Source organism: Natrix helvetica (assembly GCF_964273705.1).
Source record: "Natrix helvetica genome assembly, chromosome: 5".
NCBI classification, from domain to species: domain Eukaryota; kingdom Metazoa; phylum Chordata; class Lepidosauria; order Squamata; family Natricidae; genus Natrix; species Natrix helvetica.
In genome coordinates, this window is record NC_138551.1 from 68561817 (window position 1) to 68587783 (window position 25967).

The 25967-nt window shown below is 37.9% G+C and overlaps 1 protein-coding gene across 1 annotated transcript; it reads right to left on the bottom strand.

Annotated features, from left to right (window-relative positions):
* Positions 1 to 10600: 10600 nt before the first annotated feature.
* Positions 10601 to 25775, bottom strand: CLRN3 (clarin 3; the record flags this gene model as incomplete). The annotated part of the gene is made up of 3 exons (XM_081954077.1): positions 10601 to 10872; positions 12827 to 13006; positions 25550 to 25775. The coding sequence occupies 3 exons, from the start codon at positions 25773 to 25775 to the stop codon at positions 10601 to 10603; spliced, it is 678 nt and encodes a 225-aa protein (XP_081810203.1).
* Positions 25776 to 25967: the final 192 nt, after the last annotated feature.

Below are 25967 nucleotides of genomic sequence, written 5' to 3' on the forward strand. Positions count from 1 at the left end.
AGATACTCGGTTTATCCCATCTGCTAAAAATCACCTGACCAATAGAAGCAGTCAGAGTTCAATCATGGCAAAATCTGTGTTGAGATCAGGGAGAAAACATCACTTTCCATTGGCATTGCTAAGAATGACTTCAGGCTGCTTCAGGTATAGGTTGGCAATCATAGGACGGCAACTTCATGAGAACACAACATTCAAAGAAAAATTGCTTGGGACATGTTTGTGTTGCAGTTAAAGGCAAATGAGAAAATATTTGAAGGCTGCCTCACTGTTGCTGTTAGCTCTGTGGAAATAATATAATCAAGAGCTCTTTGGATTTCAGAGCTTTCAATAACAAGAGAGAACATTGGTCTAGAGGGAGTTTGTACAGCTAGAGCTTACTCATAAATCTGCAAAATCTCTGATGTCTATATTTGAAAAATGATTGCTTTGGAAAATTGATAGCATTATTTATGAAGCACATTTTGCACATCGAAATCATTACAAGTTTTCTTATATTGATCCTTACAGCAAATCTTTGAGAGAGGTCATTAAGCGTGACACCTGAAAAAAATGAAAAATGAGCCTCACAGGCTAAAGTAGTTAGGGAAAATGAGGCAGACTAAGATTGCTTCAGGTGCAACTCTAGGAAAATAGTAGATAAATAGGTTTAATTTTTAACTGATTTTCAGTCTAGGCACTATCTTGTAGGTATATCATGTTCAAGTACATCATTTTAATGATCTAGAAAGAGTTAACTAAATCACTAGATTTATGACAGATTTAAGTCAGGTTTTAGTCCAGTTTTATATATCTATTGCATAGAATCACATATCTGGATTAAATATTATAAATATGTAAATTTCTACTAATTATTTTTATTTTGTGAAGTTTAATTTATCACTGTATATACCATCAAATCTGATGGGGTTATAAAAGCTTACAATCAAAAATCAAAAGCAGCAACATGCAAAAAGAGACACAAAAATATTATTTTTTAACTAACTCAGTAGCTGCAACATTACGTATCCACAATAAAATAATCCACAGTAACTCAAAACAAAATACAAAACAGAATCATAAATGAGATTCCTTTTTTAAAAAAAGATAAAGCTATACTTCTCCAAAGATGACCATCAACTGTAAAAAAACCTCTCCAAAGCAAATTTGCCTTCACCCTATATCACTCTGGCTGAGAAGAAGCCTAACATAATTTCTAGATAAGGCAAACATACAGAGAAGACAGAAGGAGAATTATTTTATCATTCATTTCACATGCTTTCTGTCTTTCTGATACTTCTGATAGACATAAGCATGAGACTTTCTGGTTAAAAAAAAAAAAGAACAGCCGATATAGCTTTGGCAGAAAAGAAAAGAAAAAAGAACTGTTTTATACCATCTGTTCGTTTCCCTAACCATTCTTGACTTCAGTCATACAAACTCAAAGATGTCAAGCTCATACAGCAAACAGTGAACGAAGAGCTACAATTAAGTGGAAAAAAGGCTGACACCTTTTCCTCAATCTGACTCAAGAATATAAAAATCCATTTAGATTGATGGCTCAGGAATTATAGGAGCTGAAATCCACAAGCCTTAAAGTTGCCAAGTTTTGGACACTCCAAATTTAGAAATCCCTGTTCTAAACAGAAAAATTTTGACCAGGAAAATGGTTAGTCTATAAATTAAGAAAAGAGAAATAAAAGAAAATGAATGTGAAGCTTCACGAAGGAGATACAGTTTTAACAGACAGTGTACAAAACTTTTACCAGTACTATTCAAATTTGTATAAAGGACAGAATATTTCTGTGAAAAAAAAATAGAATTCTAAAAATGCAAAATTAACCGTGATTTACAAATATATAAAAACAGTCTATAACAATAATGGAAGTTTTGGAAGTTATAAAAAAAAAAAAAGTTTGAGCCAGGAGAACCCCTGCTCTGGATGGAGTACCAAGACCATCTTCAAAGACCTTTGAAGATGAAATTTCAAAATCCCCTCAGAATACAATGAATTATATTCTACTGGGAAAGGGGATGCTGCCATCACAAAAAAAGATAATATTGCACTAGTACTAAAACCCACAGATTTAAATTTAACTAAAAATTGTCACTCTTCTACTCTATTATTATTGAATAATGATCACCTATTACTAAATAGTGATTACACATTATTTCCAACAATATTGGCAAACAGACTGAAAACATTTTAGAAACATAATGAGTATAAAAATTCAAAAAGAGACATATAATTTGAGAGTTTTTGTAAATGATTTGGTTTTGGTATTGGAAGAGCCATGGGAAGGGATAGAATTGTTAATGAAAAAAATTAAAATAATTTGGTGTACTAGCTGGTTTTAAGATTAATAAACAAAGATGTTAACAAAAATATGAAGATACAAGATCATTTAAGACTGGTGAACAAAACATATTTTCATTTCTACTCTCTTGATTAATTCTTCTTAGATTTTATTTTTTGTTTTAAAATGTAACAAATTTGTTTTTAAAAAACTTTCATGATTTTCATAATCTTCATGATTACCTTTTCAAGATGAAAAGCCAAGGGATAGAATTAGCCTTCTGTAAAAATTTCACCTCAGGAAAAACATTAAATTATGTAGAGATGAATTTCAGAAGGATAAAAATTATAATTTCCAAAGTTTATGAAAAAAAAAAACTCATGACAAAGTGTAGTGGCCTGAATAAGAAGAGTTGGCCATTAAGAAAGAATAATGTTCTGTCTTTTCAACGACCAGAATCTTTACACACACATGTGCGCGCGCACACACACACACACACACACACACACTCTTTTTCTTTTAACCATTGGAGTGGAGTCAGGACATCTAATTGGATCTGAGAATTTACTGTCCAGATGCCCTTCCTGATATGTATGTGGCATTTGCAGCTGACAATTACTCATTGCGCCCAGAGAGAGAAATATCTGCTGCCACCTAGGATCGAACTCACAGCCTCCTGAATGTGAGACCAGAGCTCCACCTGTAGGCCACCACTCTGCTCACTCACATGCACACAAGGCATCAGGAAGGGCATCCAGCTAGCAAACGCTCAGCTCCGATCAATCACATGCACACAAACAAACAGGAAAAATTGAATTTCCATGTTTTCTTCTTTAAACAGCCAACAATCCCATTTGTATTGCAAAGTTTTCGTTTTAGTTTTGGTGCATCTTAGTTTTTGGTTCATAATCTAACAAAAGAAAGCTAAGCTATTGTACATATTACAGATTCTATCCATGTCCTTTCACTTTTTAAATTATGTTGACCCTTTGTCTTGCCTCTTCAGGAAGATAGAACATACAGTACAATGCATGTCCTTTTGAAACAAAATTCCCGATTAGAAATAGTTGTAGTCAGCAGATTCTGATGCACAGCTTGTATTTTCTGCTCTTTGGAGACTGTTAACAATGCACTTTAGATTACACACCATGGCTAAGGGAAGCCTGTTATTTCCTGGTTCTATAAGAAAGAGTGTATGTTTGTAAGCGTGTATATGCATGTGAATAGGAGATACAGCTCTAGTTATAGCTGATACGGATTTCTAAAAATCTGTGGGAGGTTCAAGAATATTTGAAAATTTTCAACCTCCTGGAAAAAGGATGTGGGAAAATATTTCCTGGTTAGGTTAATCATTTCAGAGTGAACTATATGCTCCACTTTAGGAAATGCATGCCTTCTTTTTCTAAAAGTAAAGTGACATCTGAGCTGTGTTTCTGTGTTCCTGGGAAATTATAATTACACACCACCTGCTTGACTTGCCTAACTCCATCCCTCTGTCTTTTTTCTCTCTCTCTTCCTACTTAGCTATCAATATGATAATTGGTATAAACTTAGGACAAACACTAAAACTGTTTGTGTCCCTGGAATCATTTTATAAGCTGGTGTGACCTCTTGTCTGAAAGAGCAGTTTGTAAGGTAACTAGAATTCATTTGAATTCATAATAAGTGTCAGAGAAAATCTCGCAGCATGAAGAATGCATAACAAATCATTACTAAATATCAGCAAATACATTTATTTCATTTTATTTTTTTCAAGAAATTTCAAAATGTATTAGTCAGAGAATGATCATTGTATGTCAATTATTAACAAACATTAGGTTACCAAAAGGAAAAACTATTACAAACTTGACCTACTAGACTAATTTATATAATGGGTAGATGTGCCAAAATCCACATTTTATACAGGAGCTACTGTAGAGGATAACCAAGGGCAGAACTGAATAAAGAATGGGCAAGAATATTTTAACTGTTAATTCCCTGAATCTAACTGAATTTGTCATTTTACTGGATCCAGAGTCCTCTTTCCAGAAAATGTGATGGCTAGAGGAGACCTAACAGGTGGAACAACTGGCTATGTTGGTGTTGCCTTGGGATAGATTGCTCTAGCAATGATACAAGTAGTCCTCATTTACTGATTGCCTCTTTTAACAACCATTACACCAGTGTTTAAAAAACGCCCCAGTTTTGCAACCAATCTTTGCATTTATCCTGGGGTCATATGACCATCATTGGAATGCTTCCACATTAGTTTCCGATAAGCAGGATAATGGAGAATGTGGATATAAAATGTCAAATCTCTATCCTATTATGCTTTGCTTAACATCGCAGTGGTTAGAGTGCAGTACTGCAGGCCACTTCTGCTGATTACCAGTTGCCGGTTGCCAGCAGTTTGGAAGATCAAATCTCACCAGGCTCAAGGTTGACTCAGCCTTCCATCCTTCTGAGGTCGGTAAAATGAGGACCCAGATTGTTGGGGGCAATATGTTGACTCTGTAAACCATTTAGAGAGGGGCTGTAACGCACTATGAAGCAGCATATAAGTCTAAGTGCTATTGCTATTACTATCCCTGGTGATTTGCTTCATGACTGAATGGAAAGTGATGCCTACCACAATCACATGATTTTTTACTTAGTGATATTGCATCTAGCAACCGAGTTGTTAGTCCCAGTTATAGTCATAAGTTAAGATTACCTGTAGTCAAGCTAACTCTAGAAAGGAAACTGTACTACTTCACACAGCCTTACAAATAATTTAAAAATAGATAAGTTGTTCTTCAGACTCCTTATAATGGTATGTAGAAATGTCTTTGGGAAACTAGTAAGAGTTGCTGCCTAGGAAATGGTCAGATAAGAGAGAGCGTAGTCCACAACTGGATAGTGAATGGAGCACGAGACTTAAGAGAAATCCTCCCTAAGATATTGGACTGTAGAGCAGTTGACAAGATAATTTTTCTTTCAGACTTGCAAGATTCTGTTAATACAGCTGTACAATAAAGTAGAGTTAGCTTATCTGTTTTCTGTCTGGTCTACCTGGTATGGTTGTCACTCCTACAATATGATAAATCGTATCATATTGGGGACAAATGATAAATTGTTAAAGAAGATTTACAAATTTTTACTGGAATACAAGATGGAAGAAGAACAGGTTAAGGAGACAATGGTTGCATGGGCGATAAACTTTGGATATAATATATATCTGGATAAATGGCAAGAATTATGGGAAAGGAATAGGAAAATAATATTGTCAATACCGTATAAAGAAAAATTATATAAGATGTTTTATAGATGGCATCTTCCACCTGCAAGAATAGCCAAAATATTTAGAAATTTAGCACCAAATTATTGGAAATGTGATCATGAATTAGGCACATACTACCATATGTGGTGGTCGTGCCAAAAACAAAATAATATTGGCAGAAAATTCAAAGGTTGATAGAGATGACTGAAGAGGAAATAGAATTCTCACCAGAACTATTTCTTTGGGGAATCATAAACAATAAATACGACAAGGGGATAATTTATTTAACAATACGTATTATTACAGCAGTAAGAATGGTCTTTGCCCAAAACTGGAAACACAGGGAAATTCGTCAAAAAGGGGAAATAATTAGGAAAATTTTGACTTGTGCTGAAATGGATAAATTGACATGGGAATTGAAAAACAAAGATGAATCAGAATATTATAGGATCTGGGACAAATTTTATCGATGGTTGGAACGAAAAAAGAAAGACCATAAATAAGCAATGACTAAGATTTATAGAATGGAGATTAGAATTATGTATGAAACTATAATAGTGAAAATGTATAAGATAAGAACAAAGCAATATAGTTAGAAATACGATATTTTTATATTAGTAAATATGGAATAGATCAAAGGTTAAAAAGCATGGTGGTTATAATGTATAACTTTATATCTTAGTATGTATGGCATTGTTCTTGCCAGAACAGTTACACAGTGTCCAATGTTTTAATTTATGTTCAATAAAAAACTTTTTTTTAAAAAGACTATATGGATTTTTTTTCCTGAAAAGGCTAGAAAGAAAAAAGAGGTCTATTTATAGAAGAGTGTCTCGAAACTGAATTTCACCATCCATTGACACCGCAGAGCTGTTCAAATTTTACACAAATATTAGGTCTGATCACCATCCTATTTGATCCCTATGGAGATCATCTTGTGACGAAACTAGTAATGAATCCACTTTAGGAAAATAATGAGACTAATCTTTATGGAAGCCTTATTCCTGTTTACATTATACGAAGAAAGAGATTAAAAGATGTTGTTTAAAAAGGATTTTTTCCAGTCACTTTCTGGGCAATTTGCTGTTTGTTATATTTAACTTGCATAAGAAAAGTACAACAGTAACTACTTTCAGGCATGTACACATTATTTTTGAGAACATGTCATGAGTACATTCAAAATCCCTGCTAAGAAAAGAAGGATTCAATTGATTATAATACAGCCAAAGCTTATTTCTTTTTATTGCCGTGATTTTTAATCTGGAATTAGGTTATTTTATAGTGACAAATCAAATTCCATCTTCAGCCCACTGCAATGCAATTGTATAACTTTACACAATTAGAAGTCAGAGTAGGTTCTTTATAAATTACAGATGACATGAGCTGAAAAAAAGCAATATAGACTAAATATTATATGACACTTGAAGTTCTTTTTTTTAGATTAACTGACAAATTCAACGTACTTTTTTTGTTCTTCTAATGTGGCACCCAGAACAGAGGAAAAAATGTTTTTGTCATGCTGAAAAAGCAAAGCTCTTCTCTCAGGTACATTTTAAACATTCAAAGTAGAAAGTGTGTTACCTCTCTAGGACAGAAAGTAATGCAGTGGTAACTTCCTGGGAATCCTTTCCTGTGTGCATAATCAACCCCCATGCTGCATATTATTTATTGCATCAAAGACATAGAGATCCAATACAACAAATGAGTTTTAATTCAGAAACCTCAATTTCCTTCAATGATGTGGTCTACAGTAAGCAAATACAGTGATCTCAAGACAAAGATTTAGTACACAAGTTCTGGGGTAAGTTAATGAAAACTAATCAAGATTTCATTAATAAAACAAGCACATCCTTCCAGATGTAGCAATTTTATATCATGTTTATGGATTACTTTCCACCACTACCAATAGTTTAAGTCTAAAATAATTAGACATTTTGTACCCACTGGCTTAACAGGCACTATCAATTCTGCTTGAGGTGCAGAAATTTTCACAGTGAGCTTCAGTGAGCATTGTCACTGTTCTGCTGAGCCGACATCCATCATGCAACGTGATTAAACCTACAATCAGACTTTATAATAGAAACAGGGCATTTATATTATCAGGTCTTGGACTTTGAAAGTAAGTGGCTCAGCATGGTTGAATTGCTATGTAGCAGCAGGAAACTGTTATCAGCATTGGACAAACTTTAGGAGATTATCCATTTTCATATAGAAATCACCTTGAGCACTTGGGGCGGGGGTTTCAGTGAGTTAAATATACTTGGTGCTATTGATACAGAACTTCGATATAAAATGGCATGCAGAGAAACCTGATGATTTCTGAAGAGAAGCAGAGATACGGGTCAGCTTTCAGTTGATACCAATTTACAGTTGAGTTCAGTGGAAATCAGCCCCTAAAGGACATGTTTGATGGAACTTAGATCTTAGGGAAATGACCCTCAAACCCAATTAAGTTAAGGCCATAATTAAAGAATGAGCAGTCAAATTTGTTCTTTTTTCTTGCATGGCTGTTTCTGTGATAGCGAATTATTCCAGGATCATAAAATGATCACATTGGGTGCTGTACATGCAGACTTTGTTTTTCTCTTAGGATCAGGGTAGCTGATAATATTTTGTGGATAGATTCTACTATGAAATTTGCACTTGGGTTTTCATGAAAGGAAATGGAGAACTGAGGTCAGTTCCTAATCATTTGGCTTTGCTCCATAATAACTTGCACACCCTGAATACAAAGCTTGTTGAGGGTAACTGATGTGTTCTATGCCATTCTTATATTGTAGAATACAAAGATCATCTGCTGGGAACCATGTTGCAAGCAAATGGTGAATAAGGTTAAAACAAGGCTTGGCCGGAGTCAGTGCCCAAAAGAAATAGTGCTATCTATTCTCTCACTTCTTTAAACTCTCTTAACCAATTCATAGAACAAGATACTGGGGAAAAGACAAACTGAATTTGCTTGAGATCATAATAGCTTACTTCCAAAGGATTTTTAAATTAAGTTGGCCACATTAAATTAGGCCAAGTATTACATATGTTCTTCCCTGCTGTAGCCTTTAGTCACGTTTCATATTGAAAGCAAGCAAATTGAGGTTGATACCTGTGTTCAGTTTAGATTTGTGTTGCAGTTTTGAAGCAATTTTGCCCACAATGTTCAGAAACAATGGGAACAGATAACCTGTTAGAGTCCAGTAGAGTGAAAATTTGAGAACCGATAGCAGAAATACAATTCAGTCAAAGCAATAGTCTTATTCTAGTCCAATCTGTATCAGTAGCCAAGTTTCCAAGACAAGGCCAAACACCTCCAGTTTTTGGGCAAGATGTGGATTGAAACTAAAAATAAAGCATGCAAGATGTGGCTATCACAGCAAATTCCAGCACTGCACTCTGTACTGCACTTTGTTTAGTCACTAAACAGAAAACTACCAGTCTTCTTCCCCAGATACTCAGCACTCATTGACCCTGGCTTCTGGAGTCGTGCTACTTAAAGCACCAGCCTATTTCCATATAGATCAGGGATCAAACTCATGTCATCATGGCGGCATCACATGATGTATCAGGACTTTCTCCCCTTCACTAAACTGGGCGTGGGGGTGGCCAGCACGTGATGCATCCAACCTACTCTGATATAGATAATCCTGCATTCTATTTTTTCCCCTTTACAGTGTTTTGGAAGATAGGACCTTGATTCAGAGTATAAAAGAAGAAAGACAGACTTTTACTTTATGTTGTGAAGTAGATGTCTTGATCTGCTCTAATATGTGCTACATCTCAGTTTTCTTGGATGGAACATTCATAGTTCTGGAATATAACAGCAGATAGAGTTAAAAACTATTGTCCTCCGTCCTCCCCCACAACTAAAACCAAACCATTCAATCCTATTTGGAGCTCAGACAAGAGACACAAAGGCAACTATCAAGAAGGCTAGAGAAGAAAACAATAGCTTAGGTAGAACTGTATTTATAGTGATCTGTTTTCTTTTCTTTTGCCATTTGGTTCATTCAGGACTTGAGCTCCTGATGACTCATTTGGGAATGTATTAGAGTAAATGAAGGAAAGATAAAACGGTGCCATTGTAAGTTAATATAAATAGAGAAGAGGTGGGAACTTTGCTCTATCACTGGGTTTATTCACAAAGACAGAGCTGTTACTTGTACACCTCATCTGATTTGATCAAATAGTAAAACAAAACAGCATGTTATTTCTTTAAAATAAAGGAACCTAGTTTCCCAAATTTCTGTAGCCTTTTCTTTCAAATGCGGTTCCACTCATGTGCTCAAAATGTTCTGCTGTTCCTGACATAACTTTTAATTCTGTTATATGAATGAAGAATTTACAGCTGTTTGATTCTTCTTGCCAGTCAGCAGAGATACTAGATACTGGTTTCCTGAAAGATATTTTTACCTTTTACCTTGAACTGGGTCCAGGTTAGGTCAAATTAAAATTGACAAAGCAAAGTAGAACAGAAACGTAGAGCTGAAGAATATCTCTAATAAGTGGAAGTATTATTTAAAGTGCAATGAATTTTGAATATGGCAGAATTCTACAGCAGACGGATTAAACTATGCACTGCATTTGATTTTAAATCACGTATTTGTGTAAATCCTTATTGTACCTCTATTGCACAATTTTGCATTAAAGCTGAATTAAAATTCTTATTTGGTGCCTTCAAGTCACCAAAATAGTGTTAATTTCTATAGTTTTTTTGCCAATATTTTTCAGAAATGGTTTGCCTTTGCCTCCTTCCTAGGGCTGAGGGAAAGTGACTGGCTCAAAGTCAACCAGCTGTCTTCATGCCTAAAACAGGACTGGGGCTCGTAGTCTCCTTCTTTCTGCGCTGATGCTTTAATCACTACACCAAACTGGTTCCTGAAATATACTTCTCAGTTATAATAATACCTATAAAAATTCAAGGCTTGACCCTTCAAATGCCAGTCCTAATAGTTTCTATTATATTATCTTTACCGTTATATTTTCCTTGTACCTCATGATACTCTATATAAGTCAATGAACCTCGCATGGCAGTAACTCCATACTTTATCTTGAAATAGATCACTGCTCAGTTTATCTTAAAGCAGAAGAAATAATCACATTAAAATAAAATCCCATCCTTGGGTGCGCTGTCCAAAGGTCTCTCTCGTTCCTTCTTCTTAGAATACTTTTCCCGTTGGTAGAAAACAAGGATGATAACAGTTGTAGCGTTGAGGGCAATTATAAGAAGCATGATCCAGTATGAATATCCGTATGAGTTGCTTTGTTCCAAGTTCCTGGAAGCTGTGCAATATTTTCTGGCCAGCTCAACAGACAGTTTGTTTACTTCTACATTCACTGCAAACAATATTAGGTTTAAGAGACAGCAGACACCTAAAAGGAAAAAGAAAAGATTGCTGATATTGTGCATTTCTCTGTTGTGTTTAGTTCCTTAAATGTAAAACATGCTGAGTCAGTCAATTGCTTCCAGAATGGATTGAGATACATAGTAAGGGTCATGCATGTGGAGTTATATTTTTGCATACAAAATATTATAAAACAGCATTCTATATCTCACACGTGTCGGGTGATAATTCTCATCACACACACACCCAGCCATCACACTTTTAATAACCCCATAATCCCTTGTGGGGTGGAGACTGGGCAACTGAATGCAGCTAGCACAGTGTATTAATTGCCGGATGCCCTTCCTGTCACCAATGTGGAGGTTTGTTCAGCAGATATATTCTCATTGTGCCCAGAGAGAGAAATATCTGCCTCTACCTAGGATCGAACTCACAGCCTCTGATTGTGAGGCGAGAACTCCACTTTTAGGCCACCGCACCACTCCAGCCATTTCTCTGTGATGGTTTTGAACAATGGTTTTTGTAGTTCATGTTGGAAGGCCTGGGTTGTGGTAGGATTTTGCATAGGTTCTGCTGGGTGTTTATATATTTGATATACAGTTTTCTCCCTTGCACACATTATTTCAGTCCTGTTTTAAAAAGCAGGAATTTCTTGGGACAAATTCAGTATCAGAAAATGAGTTATTTTAGTAGCAGGATCATAAGGAGAGCAAAGTACATCAAAGGAAACCTGATGTAAGTCTAATAGAAGACTGAAGGGTTGTAGCTCCAGGAAAATGACTGAATGAGTTCATTTGACAGTATAACGTTTCACTACTTTTGATGTATATAAAAACAGTTTTTGTCTGCAACTGTATTTCTATTTTTTGTCTCTAAGCAATGTTTTTCTCTATTGCAATTTCACTCTTTAGGCCAGCGATGGCGAACCTTTTTTGGCTCGCGTGCCACAAGTGGGGGGGAGCGCGGGGGGGTCATGTGCGGGCGTGCCACACCCATAATGCAACGCGCGATCCCCCAGCGCATGCGCACACATCGTGCACCCCCCCATTTTTACATGCTTTTTTTAGCCCTCCCCAGGCTCCAGAGGCTTTATAGGAGCCTGGGGAGGGGGAAAAGAGCCTCCCCCCCCCGAAGGCCCTCCGGAGGCTTCAGGGACCGTCCAGAGGCTTCCCTGAAGCCTTCAGAGCGCTTAAAACGACCCTCCGAGCAAACCGGAAGTCACTTCCTGAAGCCTCCGGGGGGGAGGGCTCTTTTCACCCTCCTCAGGCTCCTATAAAGCCTCTGGAGCCTGGGGAAGGCGAAAAATAGCTTTTAAAAAGGTGAACTCAGCTGGCCAGCGCGCGCATGCGCAGGCCAGCTGACAGGGCAGCGCCTCGCGTGCCCTGACAAATGGCTCCACGTGCCACTTGTGGCACGCGTGCCATAGGTTCGCCATCACTGCTTTAGGCTGCTCTCCTAAGAACCAAGGAAACCTCGAATTTTTTTTTCTTACTGGTTCAAGGAGCCAAAATAGACATGCTATGAAAGATGAATGATCAGATGGCCTAAGGTTTTTAACTTTTAAGGAGTTTTGGGCTCAGATCTTCATAGGATCGGCAGTGTTGATGAATGGCATTTCTTCTGTGTCATTTCGATGATCTGGGTGATGGAAGGAGCCAGTAGGCCTTTTGTTATACATACATATATATGTATAAAACACATATGGTGTATAGCAAAGTTACCAGTAGATTTGAGAGAGAATAAGGATTTTAGATTAGAAATACATAAAGGAAGGAAAGACTCTTCTCTTCTTCCCCCTCACCCTTCCTACTCCTCAGTTAATGAATTTAGTAGAATTTAATTGAATATTGATAAATATCAAGATGGTTGCCTTCGTTTTGTTTTGTTTTCATTTCTGAATTGCAATTGTTTGGTGTCTCAATGTAAGTGTATTATATTATGAATTATTTGAAAACATGTATGTTCAAATGTGTATTACTTACAAGACATAGAATTCCAGGTATAAACTCCAATAGGCCCCAAAAATGTTTGGTATGGGTTGCTGATGGCATTGTAACAGGTAAATCCAGAACTAAGGAAGCAACTCAGCATAGTAACAACCAACAGAAATATAATTGCACCATGCAAAATCTTCGAAGTATCATTTCCTAGAGTACCTGCAACTGAAACATAATTATTCATACTTAATATGACAATATGCAGAGATAATATAAGTACTATCAATATAGATATATTTCACAAAAACCTCTTATCACCTTTTCTGACCAGCAAAATATTTTAAAGTATTAGTTTCCATCAACTGCAGCTTGATTCATTAGAGGCCTCGAGTGGTTGGGTGGAAAAATAGCTACCAGACTTCTGATTTTTTTAAAATTCATTTTTTCCATATATTATTCTCTTTACAACAGTAGTGCCCAACCTTTTGGGCACCAGGTACTGGTTCCATGGAGAGAGTTTTTCCATGGACCAGAGGGAGCGTGTTTCATATGCTGTCCGTATCGTGCAGATGGGGCTTTGCTTGTTTCCACAGCCTGGTTACTGGCATGCCATGGCCCAGTGATGGTCCATAGACTGGGGGTTGGAGACCCTGTTCTAGAATGTTCACATGAATGAACTGATTTCTATAAAGATTTCTATAAAGATTTCTATAAAACTGATTTCTATAAAGGTACCATATTTTTCGGACTATAAGACGCACCTTCTTTCCTCAAAAAAGAGGCTGAAAATCTGGGTGCGTCTTATACATCGAATACAGCATTTTTTTGCCTCCCGAAGCCAATGGCAGTGCATAGCTTTATGGAGGCTTTCAGAGTGCTCCTGGGGGCTGGGAAGGGCAGAAATGAGCAAAAAATGGGCCGTTTTTTGCCCCCCGGAAGCACTCTATAAGCCTCCATAAGGCTATGCATGCAATTTTTTCGACAATTTTTTTTGCTCATTTTTGCCTCCCCCCCCACCACTCTGCAAGCCATCCCAAGGCTATTCATGCCTTTTAGTTGGAAAAAAAAACCGGACCATTTTTGGGAGGTTTGCAGAGTGCAAAAACTTTTTCCCCCTTTCGGAAAGCTCTTTAGTTAAGAGTGATTGATGAGAATTAGATTGATCAAGTGCTGTGCCAGCAGAAACAAGTCTTAGGTGCTGCAGGTTGTCAGTGATTTCCTTCTCCAACACATGGATCAATACACTTGAAAACATCTACCTACTTACCTACTCTCTCTCCCTACCTACCTACTGTATTTCTCTCTCTCTCTTTCTATCCCTCTACTTACCTACCAGTGACGTGCGGTGAGGTTTATGGCTGGTGAGGCTGGTGACGTCATCAGGAAGGCGGGGAATGGGACCACGTGTGCTGGAGGCTGAGGCTGCCTCAGCCTCCAGCACACGTGATCCCATTCCCTGCCTTCCTGAGCGTGCTCCGCCGGCTCGCGCTCCGCAGTCCTCGAAAGCGACTGGGGAATGACGAGAACCTTCCTGCCTCTGCTGGACTTTGCACGCTCCTCGCGACTGCACTAGACATCCAGAAGTGGCAGGGGCTGTTGGGCTGCAAGCCCAAACCCCATTAGCCACAAAAGCCGCTTCTGGATGTATATTGCAGTTGCGAGGAGTGCGCGAAGTCCAGCAGAGGCAGGAAGGTCCTCGTCGTTCCCCAGTCACTTTCGTGGCTTCATCCGGGAGCGCCGACAACATTTCTGCCTCCGCAGCTCGCGGGCGCAGATGGACGGAGGTAGCCAGAGTGGCGTTGAGGCAGTCTGGTGGGCGAGCGACCGAGGATCAGGCTGCCTGATCCTCCATCGCTCGCTTGCTCGCTCTTTCGTCCGCCCGGACCACCTCGGCGTCAAGAACCTTCCCCCAGTCGCTTTCGTGGCTTCGTCATCCGGGAGCGCCGACAACATTTCTGCTTCCGCAGCTCCCGGCCCGGCCGGATGGATGTATATAATATTATATATATATATATATAGTATATAATATTATATATTATTATTTCATGAAGAGAGGTGAGGCTCTGCCTCCCTTGCCTCCCCTGACCACACGTCCCTGCTACCTACCTACCTACCTACCTACCTACCTACTCCCTCTCTCTCTCTCTCCCTCTCTCGCTACCTACATACTGTATTTCTCTCTCTCTCTCTCTCTCTCTCTCTCTCTTTCTCTCTCTCTCTCCCTCCCTCCCTCCCTCCCTACTTTTTTAAAATTTGCCTCTTCAAAACCTTGGTGCGTCTTATACTCCAAAAATACAGTTAATTAAAAAAGTAAAAATGTAGAATTAAAGAAGCAATTGATAATGATGACCACTTTCAAATATGACCTCCGTTTTGAATTCTCAGTTCCCAATGAATATTGTCCAGATAAAATGAAACTGACACATTGATTAAATTAGGAAGGACTGTTTTAGCTTTATAAAAAACATTTACTGACTATTGTGCATGGGAGTTTATGAGCAAGAGTTGGAATTTTGCAGATGGACATACAGTCATGGATGCTGCTAATTGATTGGACAGGGCACATCTGTGCAGAATTGAATGCATATAGCTTTGTATGTAATGCTAGTGATGGTGCTTCATTTTATAAAGATTTTGATCACATCAAGAAAACATGTGCAGTGTAAATGTATGTACAATTCATTCAGTTCATTAATCTCTATTGAGATCTTTGAGAATGTGATTAGGTCCCTGCCATGCATTTGTTATTCTTGGACCTGAATAGCATTAGGACTTGTAGACATTTGGAATCATTCTTAGAAGTCTTAGGAACTTTCTTCTCTTCCTCTTTTTTTATTACTTACTGTAATGTCACAAAACCTTGAGAAAAGTCTCTGATTTTATTTCTTAATATTTCCAATTTCTTGAACGTAGTAGTAGAAACTGCTCCTTGTTTATCTTTTTAGAATTGTTTTATAATTCTTTTATTTTCTGATGTTTGTGAGCTCACTTTATAGGTACAAGGTGCTGCTGTACACCTATCCTCTAATATGAAACCTCTCTGATGGTCTCTCTTTCTTGATTTAAAAAAAATCCTATGGGAGTAGTTAACCTCATAATAATTTCTCCTGGAATTTATCTGTAGAATAGAACAGCAATGAAGCTGCAATCTGCTGGAGAGATTATTGTATGATGAAAGGCATATCACCTAGTTTCAACCATCTCATAATATCAAAGTAAGTTTAAGAACAAGGCATTTTCTTCTCATAAAAATTTCACTAGTGTATTTTTCTTTTCTGGAAAAAAATAGAAGCCATTTGTTTTCTGACAAACAAAAGGAAACTAGAACATTTTGGCACAGCACTAATAATTTGATGTAGTGGTTTAATATTTCAAAGATGTGATTTTATTTTATCCCACAATTCTTTGCCAAACTCTTGTGTTTTAAAAAATAGAACAAAAAGACAAAAATATATTATTGTATGCATGTTTAAAATAAAACCAGAATATATCCATTCAAACATAATACAGCAAAATCCTTGTGCATTTTCTTAAATTGTCTATGTTCACATCATGACAAGTTCATCTTGAGAGTAGGCCATCTGTATGGGTGCACAGAAATGTCTGTAAAAGGGTTTGATTTCTTTACAAGAATGTCAAATATTTATGCTTGCTTAGAAGTGGCTAAATGTTGGCAACATATTTTAAATCAAACCTAAACTGAACAAAATTGTTAATCTCCTTTGATGTATGGCTAAACATTTCAAACATAATGGGTTGGGGATTTATTTAAAAATAAAACATTTTTAATATTGGGAGGTGAGGAATAACTTATGAAGTGCAGCATCTCATTCTAGGATTCTTCTGGAAAGCCCCAAAAAGCCTACAGTCATTTATTACACAACATAAATCACAAATGGCAGCCTAATAAGTGTTTGCTAGTTTAATTGTGTCTCATGGTTTCTGCATTTAGAATGCAAAATGTAAGAGAAGAGATCAAATTTATTGTTTAGTCAAGGAAGGCTCATGAGAAATCTGGAGGATAATATCAGATGCCTTACTTGTGGTAAGGCTACTAATTAACTGACCTTTTAATATTCAAGCAAATTACTCTTGCCAACAAATTTCAAGCTGCCCAAGAAATGCTATGCGCAATAGCCTCTGTATAATTCATACTACAGGGCTTTGCATATTTAGTTATCTTGCTAGTTTCCATCAAGAATATATTCAATTGTACATCATAAAATGCATTTTATACTCTCACAAAATATGAAAAATAATATATGTACTGCTGTAAGAATTATTCTTATTTATTAGACTCAGAACAGCCATCCACTCCAGTGTGATGTTCAATAAGGAGAAGCAGCTTAATTTAATCTAATATACAGCTTTTAATAATGGTATTCATATATTATGTATTGAAAAGTGGAGGAAGGGGCTATCAGCTCTTTGAGGTAGTCCAGACAAGCAACCAAAAGCATGAGAACTAGCACTACCTCTGTTGCAAATTACAATAATAGAATCTTGCACTCCTCCTCTCCCTTGCTTTTATTTTCCAGAAAACTAGGAAGGGTTCCTTCTAACATGCTTTATCCAGCCCCATTCCTTTTGGGGACTGAGATGTCTCTTGTATGACTATTATATGGCACCTCTTCCTAAGGTTATTCTCATAGCTCATTATGGTGGGGAGAGTAAATGGTAATGACCTTTCTCCTGTTGTCTTTATTTTCACAACTGTTAGCTTTGAGTTTGGAGGCTGTACTTAGCTATCATGTCTAATATAGTGGTTGGTACTGACACCACACTGACTGCTTTTGAGAGTGACTATGGTGGGACCTAGGTAATAGGGTGCTCCTCCTAATATAACTAGATCTCACCTTTCATTGATAATGAGTGATGAATGATAATGATTTGTATCAATTCTAACAGTTGGAATTGGTGTATATTGTGCTACTGTGATTTCATTCCCTTCTCACGAGTTTAATGCTAAACCTTATGGGAGTATGGATGCAAAGAAAAGACCCAGTTGAACATTGTCTTAGTGCTAAACATTATGGGAGTATGGATGCAAAGAAAAGACTGAGATGCAATCCTTCTGAGATGCAATCCGTCTGTGGTTTTGGACTTAGCTAGGCCAGTGATATTCAATCTTTAGTTCTGGTCAGATTTGCATGTCTCTGGTCTGAACTTGTTTGACTGAATAACATCGCTACAGTACTATTTCAGTTGTACTGTTGATATTGAAATGAAGAGAGAGTTTCTTTGTTATTCTAGTTTAGTTTTACTGCTTAAATCTTTTCAGGGTTTGCAACAGTAAAATAGAATAAAACCATATTAATTAACAGTTATCCCTTTATCATTTAAAAAAACCTATCGGATTATCTTATTTTATTTTGAATTTTACACAGTTGATTATTGTCTTGTCACAATTTCATTTGCATATTATTTAGTAAATCTATAAATAGGAATGCTCAAATTGTTCTACACTGTAAATAATGTAAGAAAGGCCAATATAGCATAGAAAAGCCTCACTAAATGTAACAGTTAAAATCGAAGTACATTTGGATGGATTGTACCATCGTAGCATCACAAGTAGGAACACTATATACATGAATAAAAGACAATTTTCTCTGGAAATACCCTGCATAGAACTGAAAACTGCAAGGATCAGGTACTCTTTCACACTGATGTTTGTTCAGCAACTAGGTTTTCTGTTTCTCTCATATATTTTGAATTTGAAACATTTTATTAAAAAATAAGAAAATAACAAGATAGAAAATAAGAAAATAACAGAGGCAGATTAAAAAAACAATTAAGATGACTGTCACATGCATCTACAAAACGGGCACGACTTTGATATCACTGGCATTTTTTTTTTTACATTTCACTTGGACTTCCACTGGTCAAAGACCAATTAGGCTCCCTAAGTGATCAGCCAGTTGGAGATGAGCCTGATAAAACTTCAGCTTCTATTCAACAGCAACTGGTCTTCAGGAATATATTCTGAGTAACACGAGACAGTGTATGTGTCACGATGTTAAAAAGTTTGCTAGGCCTGAACTGAATGAATTGACACTCAAGAGTTAAACTAAGAAAGAGTTATTGCGCAGGTCATAAAACAAAATGTTATCTGAAAGTGATTTATTGCGCATGCGTTACACATTCCAAAATTCCTTTCTTCTTTGTCCGGCTGCCAAGCAGAGCTGGCAGACGGAGCTTTCATTATCAAAATGTAACAATTAGTTTATTTTACTTTTATTTACTTTTATTAAAGTTTATTTGTTAATTAGAATACTTGTCAAAGACTTTTATTTATTTTCTTAATATCTCAAAAGATATGCGGAAGGTAATCAACCTCGGTCCATAGACCTCATTTTCTACAGGGTGTTTTTCCCCTGACAACTTGGTATGCAGAGGTTGGTCGACAACTTACCAGCTGAGATGGCTACAATTTATGGCTGTATTTTCCCTTCATGCTATCTAAAGATAACCGACTAAGCCTAATTAGCAATGTCGGAGAAAAAGAAAAAAAAGAAAAAGAAAGATGGGGCGAGCACAGACGGATCAGCTTCTTCTGACAAAGAATCCATTCCCTCAGACACAGAGGAACAACAAATTCCTTCAGGTGCCGAGCCAGATGTGGGGGAAGGAGCTACAGGACGCGACATCCACGAAACGAGGTCAGTGGTTCCTCCTTCTAAAATATCTCCAGGAGATTATGAATTTTTGGGGGCCAAGCCAAAACTTCCCACTCTGCCAGAGCCACTCCATTCCCAGACCCTCGCAGATTATCAAACGATTGATGAATGGCAACTGCCGGCAGAAAAAAAATCCTCCCACGTAGAAAGCAGATTTTATGAATTCCCCCCAAATGATGATGAAGAAATGCAAAGCTATCTTGATCAAATAGAACGTTTCGAAAAATATGCTAGGGAGGCGAGAATGTGCTTTGAGGAGATAAAGCGAAGTAGGAGGAGCTCCCCCACTCCCAAAATGTCTGAGGACGCCATCTTGTCTTCAAAACAACAGCCTAAGACACACCCCACAGAGTTCATTGGTCAATTAGAACAAAGAGACATGTACACGTCACCGAGGTCACGTGGTCCCTTTGAGTCAACTGAACTTCCGCATACGTATAGACAACTGCAGCCAAAAAGTGAGGCTGCACTGCCATCTGCTGGCGGAGAAAAATCATTACAGCAAAAGATGAAGCAGTTGCACCAGAGTTTTAGAGATCTGGCTATGAGCCCTTTAGAAGCCAAAACTTTGCCCCCAAAGGTTAAGTCTTCAACACCCCCTGGCGGCGTTGAATCCTCCCTAGATGGAAAAAGGCAAAGCCAAAGGCGAATTCGAGGAAGCCAATTTGATGTTGCCACGCAAAGGCCAATGATGCAACCCCAGCATCCCCTGGTTCAACAACCAGCTTTGCAACCAGAACAACAAATTGTTCCAATCCACATTCCTCAGCAGGTATTCACAGTCACCCACTTGACTAGTGAGTCCAAATTAAAGGAGTCAGGAGAGAATTATAAAGCCTGGGTCAGTGAAATTGCGCTCTTGCTTCGAAGAGAAGGCACACATTCCATGGTTTTTAATCCTCCTCCTCAACCCTGGACGCCTGCAATGAGAGATCTCGAAAACAGAGCAATCACGACTTTGCTCATGTCAATGGAAATTGAGATCCAAGGTATCTTTCCACCTGATGCAACTGCCCAAGAAATTTGGGCTATTTTGGAAGATTGCTACAGGCCCGTTTCAATTGAATCTTCATGTTTGCTCATGTCTGAGTTCCATGGTTCGAAGTTGAAACCTGGTGAACGAATTGGTGGACATTTGACCAAACTGAAAAGAATGAGAAGTGAATTGAGACAAAATGGCCATGTAATCGATGATATCCAAATGATTAGCATCATCATTAACTCATTGAATTATGAATGGAAAGATGCTGTTGCAAAGATTAACTACGTGCCTATTGCTCAACGCACGGTTAACCATGTTTGCAGACTTTTAGTGGAAGACGAAGCTATCAGGTTAGCTACACCACATCTGCAACGGCCTCCAGCATCGAAGGCTCCAGCCAGACGTCCCTTCCGAGGAAGAGGCTACGCTCCAAGGATGCCAAAATGCTACACCTGCAACCGTGTGGGACATGACACCCGGGATTGTCCCCAACGAGTTCCAGCTCCCGCCACGTACCAGCCCAGAGGAACAGATTCCAGAGGCAGAGGTAGAGGCGGAAGACAAGGCCGTCGTGGTCCAAGGCGTGATTCACAAGCTCCACTTGTGACACTGGCCATAACCAACGTTCCACAACCTGATCCAAAGTTCGACAGACGTCTTTTGTGGACTTTAGATAGTGGAGCAGCTGTGCACGTTACCCACAGAAGGGAACTTTTCACAGAGATGGGCGAACCAGAGCCCGAGTATCGAGAACTGTATTCCTTCACCAACCACACTTGCAAGGTTATGGGAAAAGGAACTGTTTACATTGAAGAGCTCGATACACACATCCCTGATGTTTATTACATACCTTCAGCAACCAGTAATTTGCTTAGTCAAAGTCACTTGTCTAGAGATTTAAAGTTCCAGGTTCACCACCTCGAAAAAGCAAGTTACTTAGTTAAAGATGGAGATATTGTTGCTGAAACCATGCTGATTGGTGGTGTTTATTACTTAAAGCCAAAGCCTAAAGGGCAAGCACAGGCAAGTATGCAAACTCCAAAAAGGCACAACGCAGACCCAGAGAGAGTTGTCCCAGAGAGAGAAAACGTTACTGTGCCAAAGGCTCCTAAAGCCAACAAACAGAGAAAACAGAAACAGGTTGCTCAGAGCAAGCCTGAGGGGCCTCATGAAACTGTTAATGTTGAGAATTCACTAACTGGTAAACCTTTACATTCCAGGTGTATTCACAAGTGGCACAGAAGATTGGGGCATGCCAGTTTCCGTGTTCTTAGAAAGATGCCGGAGTTCGCAAAAGGTTTGGATCTAAAGGGGTGTAAGGTGTTTTTGGATTGTGCGGTTTGCAAAAAGGCTAAATCCAAGGTGGCTCCAATTCCAAAACACGCTACACGCCGGTCAACACGCATTTTTGATTTGGTACACACTGACATAGTGGGTCCTTTCCCACCAACACTTGGTGGCAGAAAGTATTTTTTAACAATTGTAGATAATCATTCTAGATATGGATTTGTATATCCTATGAGAGAGAAATCTGAGACCTTTCAGATCTTTAAAGACTTTGCAGCTTTTGTTTCTACACAATACCAAGTTCGCATCGCCAGAATCCAGAGTGACCGTGGTGCAGAATTCATGTCTCAGCGTTTCCAGGACTGGATGCGTAAGAATGGAATTCTTCATCAGACATCTGCTCCATATACACCGGCTCATAACGGAGTCGTAGAAAGAAGACAAGGGGTTCTACAAACCATGATGCGTTGTCTTCTAGAAGATGCCAATCTCAGTAACGCATACTGGGGTGAAGCAATCAAATATGCAAATTACATTGTCAACCGTACTTGGAGCAGTGTAATCAATCAAACTCCTTTCTACATGCTGTATGGCTACAAGCCCGATCTCAAGAACCTCCATATTTTTGGTTCATATGCTATGGTGAACACTCCCTTAAGTCAAAGAAGAAAGGGAGGTATAGTAGCAAAGAGACTAAGATTTATGGGTATTGATGATAATTCAAAATGGTACAAATTCATTGATACTAAACATGTGATTGTCATTTCACAATCTGCTAATTTTGAGGAAGACATTGACTGGTCCAGGATTCATTCCAATGATCCTGAAGTTTATTTTCCTAGAGATGGTGTTCCAGATGCCACGCAGCCTGATAACAATTTGCAGGCAGATATTCCTTCTACCAGTTCTTCACAAACTGATGTTCCGTCTTCGCAAGCCGCGGATGCTGATGCTAGCGACGAACGTGAGGACGAGGATGATGATGATGATGAAGAAGATGAAGACTGGACTGATGTTCCTAGACGCTCCAAGAGGGCCACAAAAGGAATCCCTCCACAACGTTATTCATGGCAACTGACAAAAACACCAGTACCTTTGATTTGCAACGTTACTCTTCCTCCAGAGACATTCACACAAATCAAACAGCTTCCTGATTCAGAACAAGACAAGTGGTATGATGCAATGCAGGATGAAATGGACAGTTTAAAGAAACTTAATGTATTCACACCTGCAAAACCTCCAGCAAACAAGAAAGTCATTGGCACCCGATGGGTCTACAGAATCAAGAAGAAACCAAATGGTGAGTCTTTATACAAAGCCAGACTTGTAGCTCAGGGTTTCGCTCAACGTTATCCTGAGGACTACACAAACACTTACTCACCAACAGTCAGAACTGAAAGTGTAAAAATTGCCTTAACCACTGCAACTATTCTTGGTTTAGAAGTTTTTCAATTTGATGTAGACACAGCTTATCTACATGCAGACCTAGATGAAGAGATCTACGTGAGAAGCCCTCCAGGATTCCAAAAGCAAGAAGGGGATACCTGGTTCCTGAACAAAAGTCTTTATGGTCTGAAACAGTCAGGTTTAATGTGGTATTTATGTCTTACTGACAAACTAAATTCAATGGGCTTTATTAAGTCCGAAACTGATGAATGCGTGTTCACAAAAAGATCTAACAATGCATATGAGATAATTCTTGTTTATGTTGATGATATTGTTTATATTGGTCCAAATAAGAAAATGAGTGAGATTTTTGCTAAAAGTTTGCAGAGATACTTCACACTAAAATCTTTAGGACACATTAGCACTTATTTAGGTGTTCAAATTGAAAAGACACAGAAGGGGTTTAGTCTTTCACAAGAGGAGAAAATTGACCACATTCTACATCATTGCAACATGAAAGATGCTAGCACAACAAAGACACCCATGCAAACAGATTTTCACAACTTAACACATGAACCAAGTCCTGAGTTCGAGGACCAAACACTCTATCGTTCAGTCATTGGTTCACTATTATATATTAGTAGTTGGACCAGACCTGACATCGCACTTAGTGTTAATCTTTTATCACGACACGTAGGTAAGGCAACACAATTTCATTGGTCATGCATTAAGAAGTTATTGAAATACCTGAAACACACTAAACACATGAAGTTATTGCTAGAACCAACACACGCTGATCAACCAAAGTTGATTTGTTTTGCTGATTCCGACTGGGCGAGCGACAAGAAGTCACGCAAAAGCACTTCTGGTTACATGATGTTCCTAAATGGTTGTCCTGTTTACTGGCAAGTGAGAAAACAGAGTTTTGTTTCATGTTCATCTACTGAAGCTGAATATGCTTGTGTTTCAGATGCTTGTAATTCTCTAACGTGGTTTGATGCTTTGATCACAGATATCTGGACACGTCCGATTCGACCAATCACCGTGATGGAAGATAATGTATCTGTGGTTTATATTTCTGAGTCACATTTTACAGGTTCTAGGTCCAGACACATTGACATTCGTTATCAAAACACAAAGCAATTAGTTAAGCAAGGTTTTGTTAAATTGCAATATGTTTCTACACATGATCAGATTGCAGACATGCTTAACAAACCACTTGCCGCAAATCAACACGAATATCTGCGAAAAAAGATGTGCCTTAATTGATGATTTGATGACGTCAGCCCAGACTAGCAAAAGAAGGGGTGTCACGATGTTAAAAAGTTTGCTAGGCCTGAACTGAATGAATTGACACTCAAGAGTTAAACTAAGAAAGAGTTATTGCGCAGGTCATAAAACAAAATGTTATCTGAAAGTGATTTATTGCGCATGCGTTACACATTCCAAAATTCCTCTCTTCTTTGTCCGGCTGCCAAGCAGAGCTGGCAGACGGAGCTTTCATTATCAAAATGTAACAATTAGTTTACTTTACTTTTATTTACTTTTATTAAAGTTTGTTTGTTAATTAGAATACTTGTCAAAGACTTTTATTTATTTTCTTAATATCTCAAAAGATATGTGGAAGGGAATCAGCCTCGGTCCATAGACCTCATTTTCTACAGGGTGTTTTTCCCCTGACAGTATGGCACTTTGATTAACAGCTGAAAAAACTTTATCTTCCATAAACGTCTGTAATTTCCTTATAAAGTTATCTAGATGATCTAATTGTTGAAGTAGTGCATTTATTCATTCAAAAATCATTATCAAAGTAAAATGACATTTTTCACAAAACATTTTTTTAACCTCTCTTAGCTTTATCTACACTCACATTTTTTTTTTAACTTTTGAGTAATTGTTTCCTCGTCTCATATATTTCTAGTCTGCTTCTCCTGTTGCTACTCCTATTAGATTGCTGGAAATATGGAAACATTTGATTAATTATTAGTAGTTTCATCTTCCAAGATTAAAAAATAACACAATCCAAGCGATGCTATTGCTACATGGCACTTAACTGAATTCTACAGATTAATTATATAGAGGGTTTAGTGAAATGCACCTTTGTAATTACCTGAAAATTTACAATAATGCAGATTATATACAAGACATTTTTTTCACATTATTATTTTTGCTGTTATTATTGATATAGCTAGTAACATTAGCAGGTTTTTAAACTTGGCTTGTAAAAAATTTTTATAGCTTATTTATTGTACAACAATTTCCTCCTGAGTGAAAGTCTTTATAGTAAATGTAAATGTATTGTATAAACAATGAACACTTGGCCAAAAGTTTAACAAACCTAGCTACTCCCAACAATAGAAGGGAAGGAGGGAGGAGGAAGAGAGAGAGACAGAGAGAGAGAGAGAGACAGACAGAGAGAGAGAGAGAGTTATTTACCTTGAAAACTGACGTGAGGTGCACCAATTCCATGTGATGTATCTAAGCAATCTCCTTGGAAAAGTCCATATGTAATTACTAGCTTCATATTGGGATTTTCTTTCACACTGGTAATGTCACCTGACACCCAGTTTTTAGTTGCAAGCACAACGCAAACAATAACAAAAGAGCACAGACTAGTGAAAAAAGCAGAGGCAAACATCAAGGTCTTTCGTCTGGATGGCATTGTGTTAGAAAAAGAAGAGAGTTTTCGTAAACTATAATAAGGTTTCTCCACCGACACAGAATTCTGCAATTCTTTCGATGAGGATCCCCATTTATGAAGGTTTTGCCACTCTTCCTGAAAAATGAGAGCACATTGCCTACACCCTAAACTTTGTACTAACAGTAATGGTAATAAAGAAGTAAAATAGCTGAA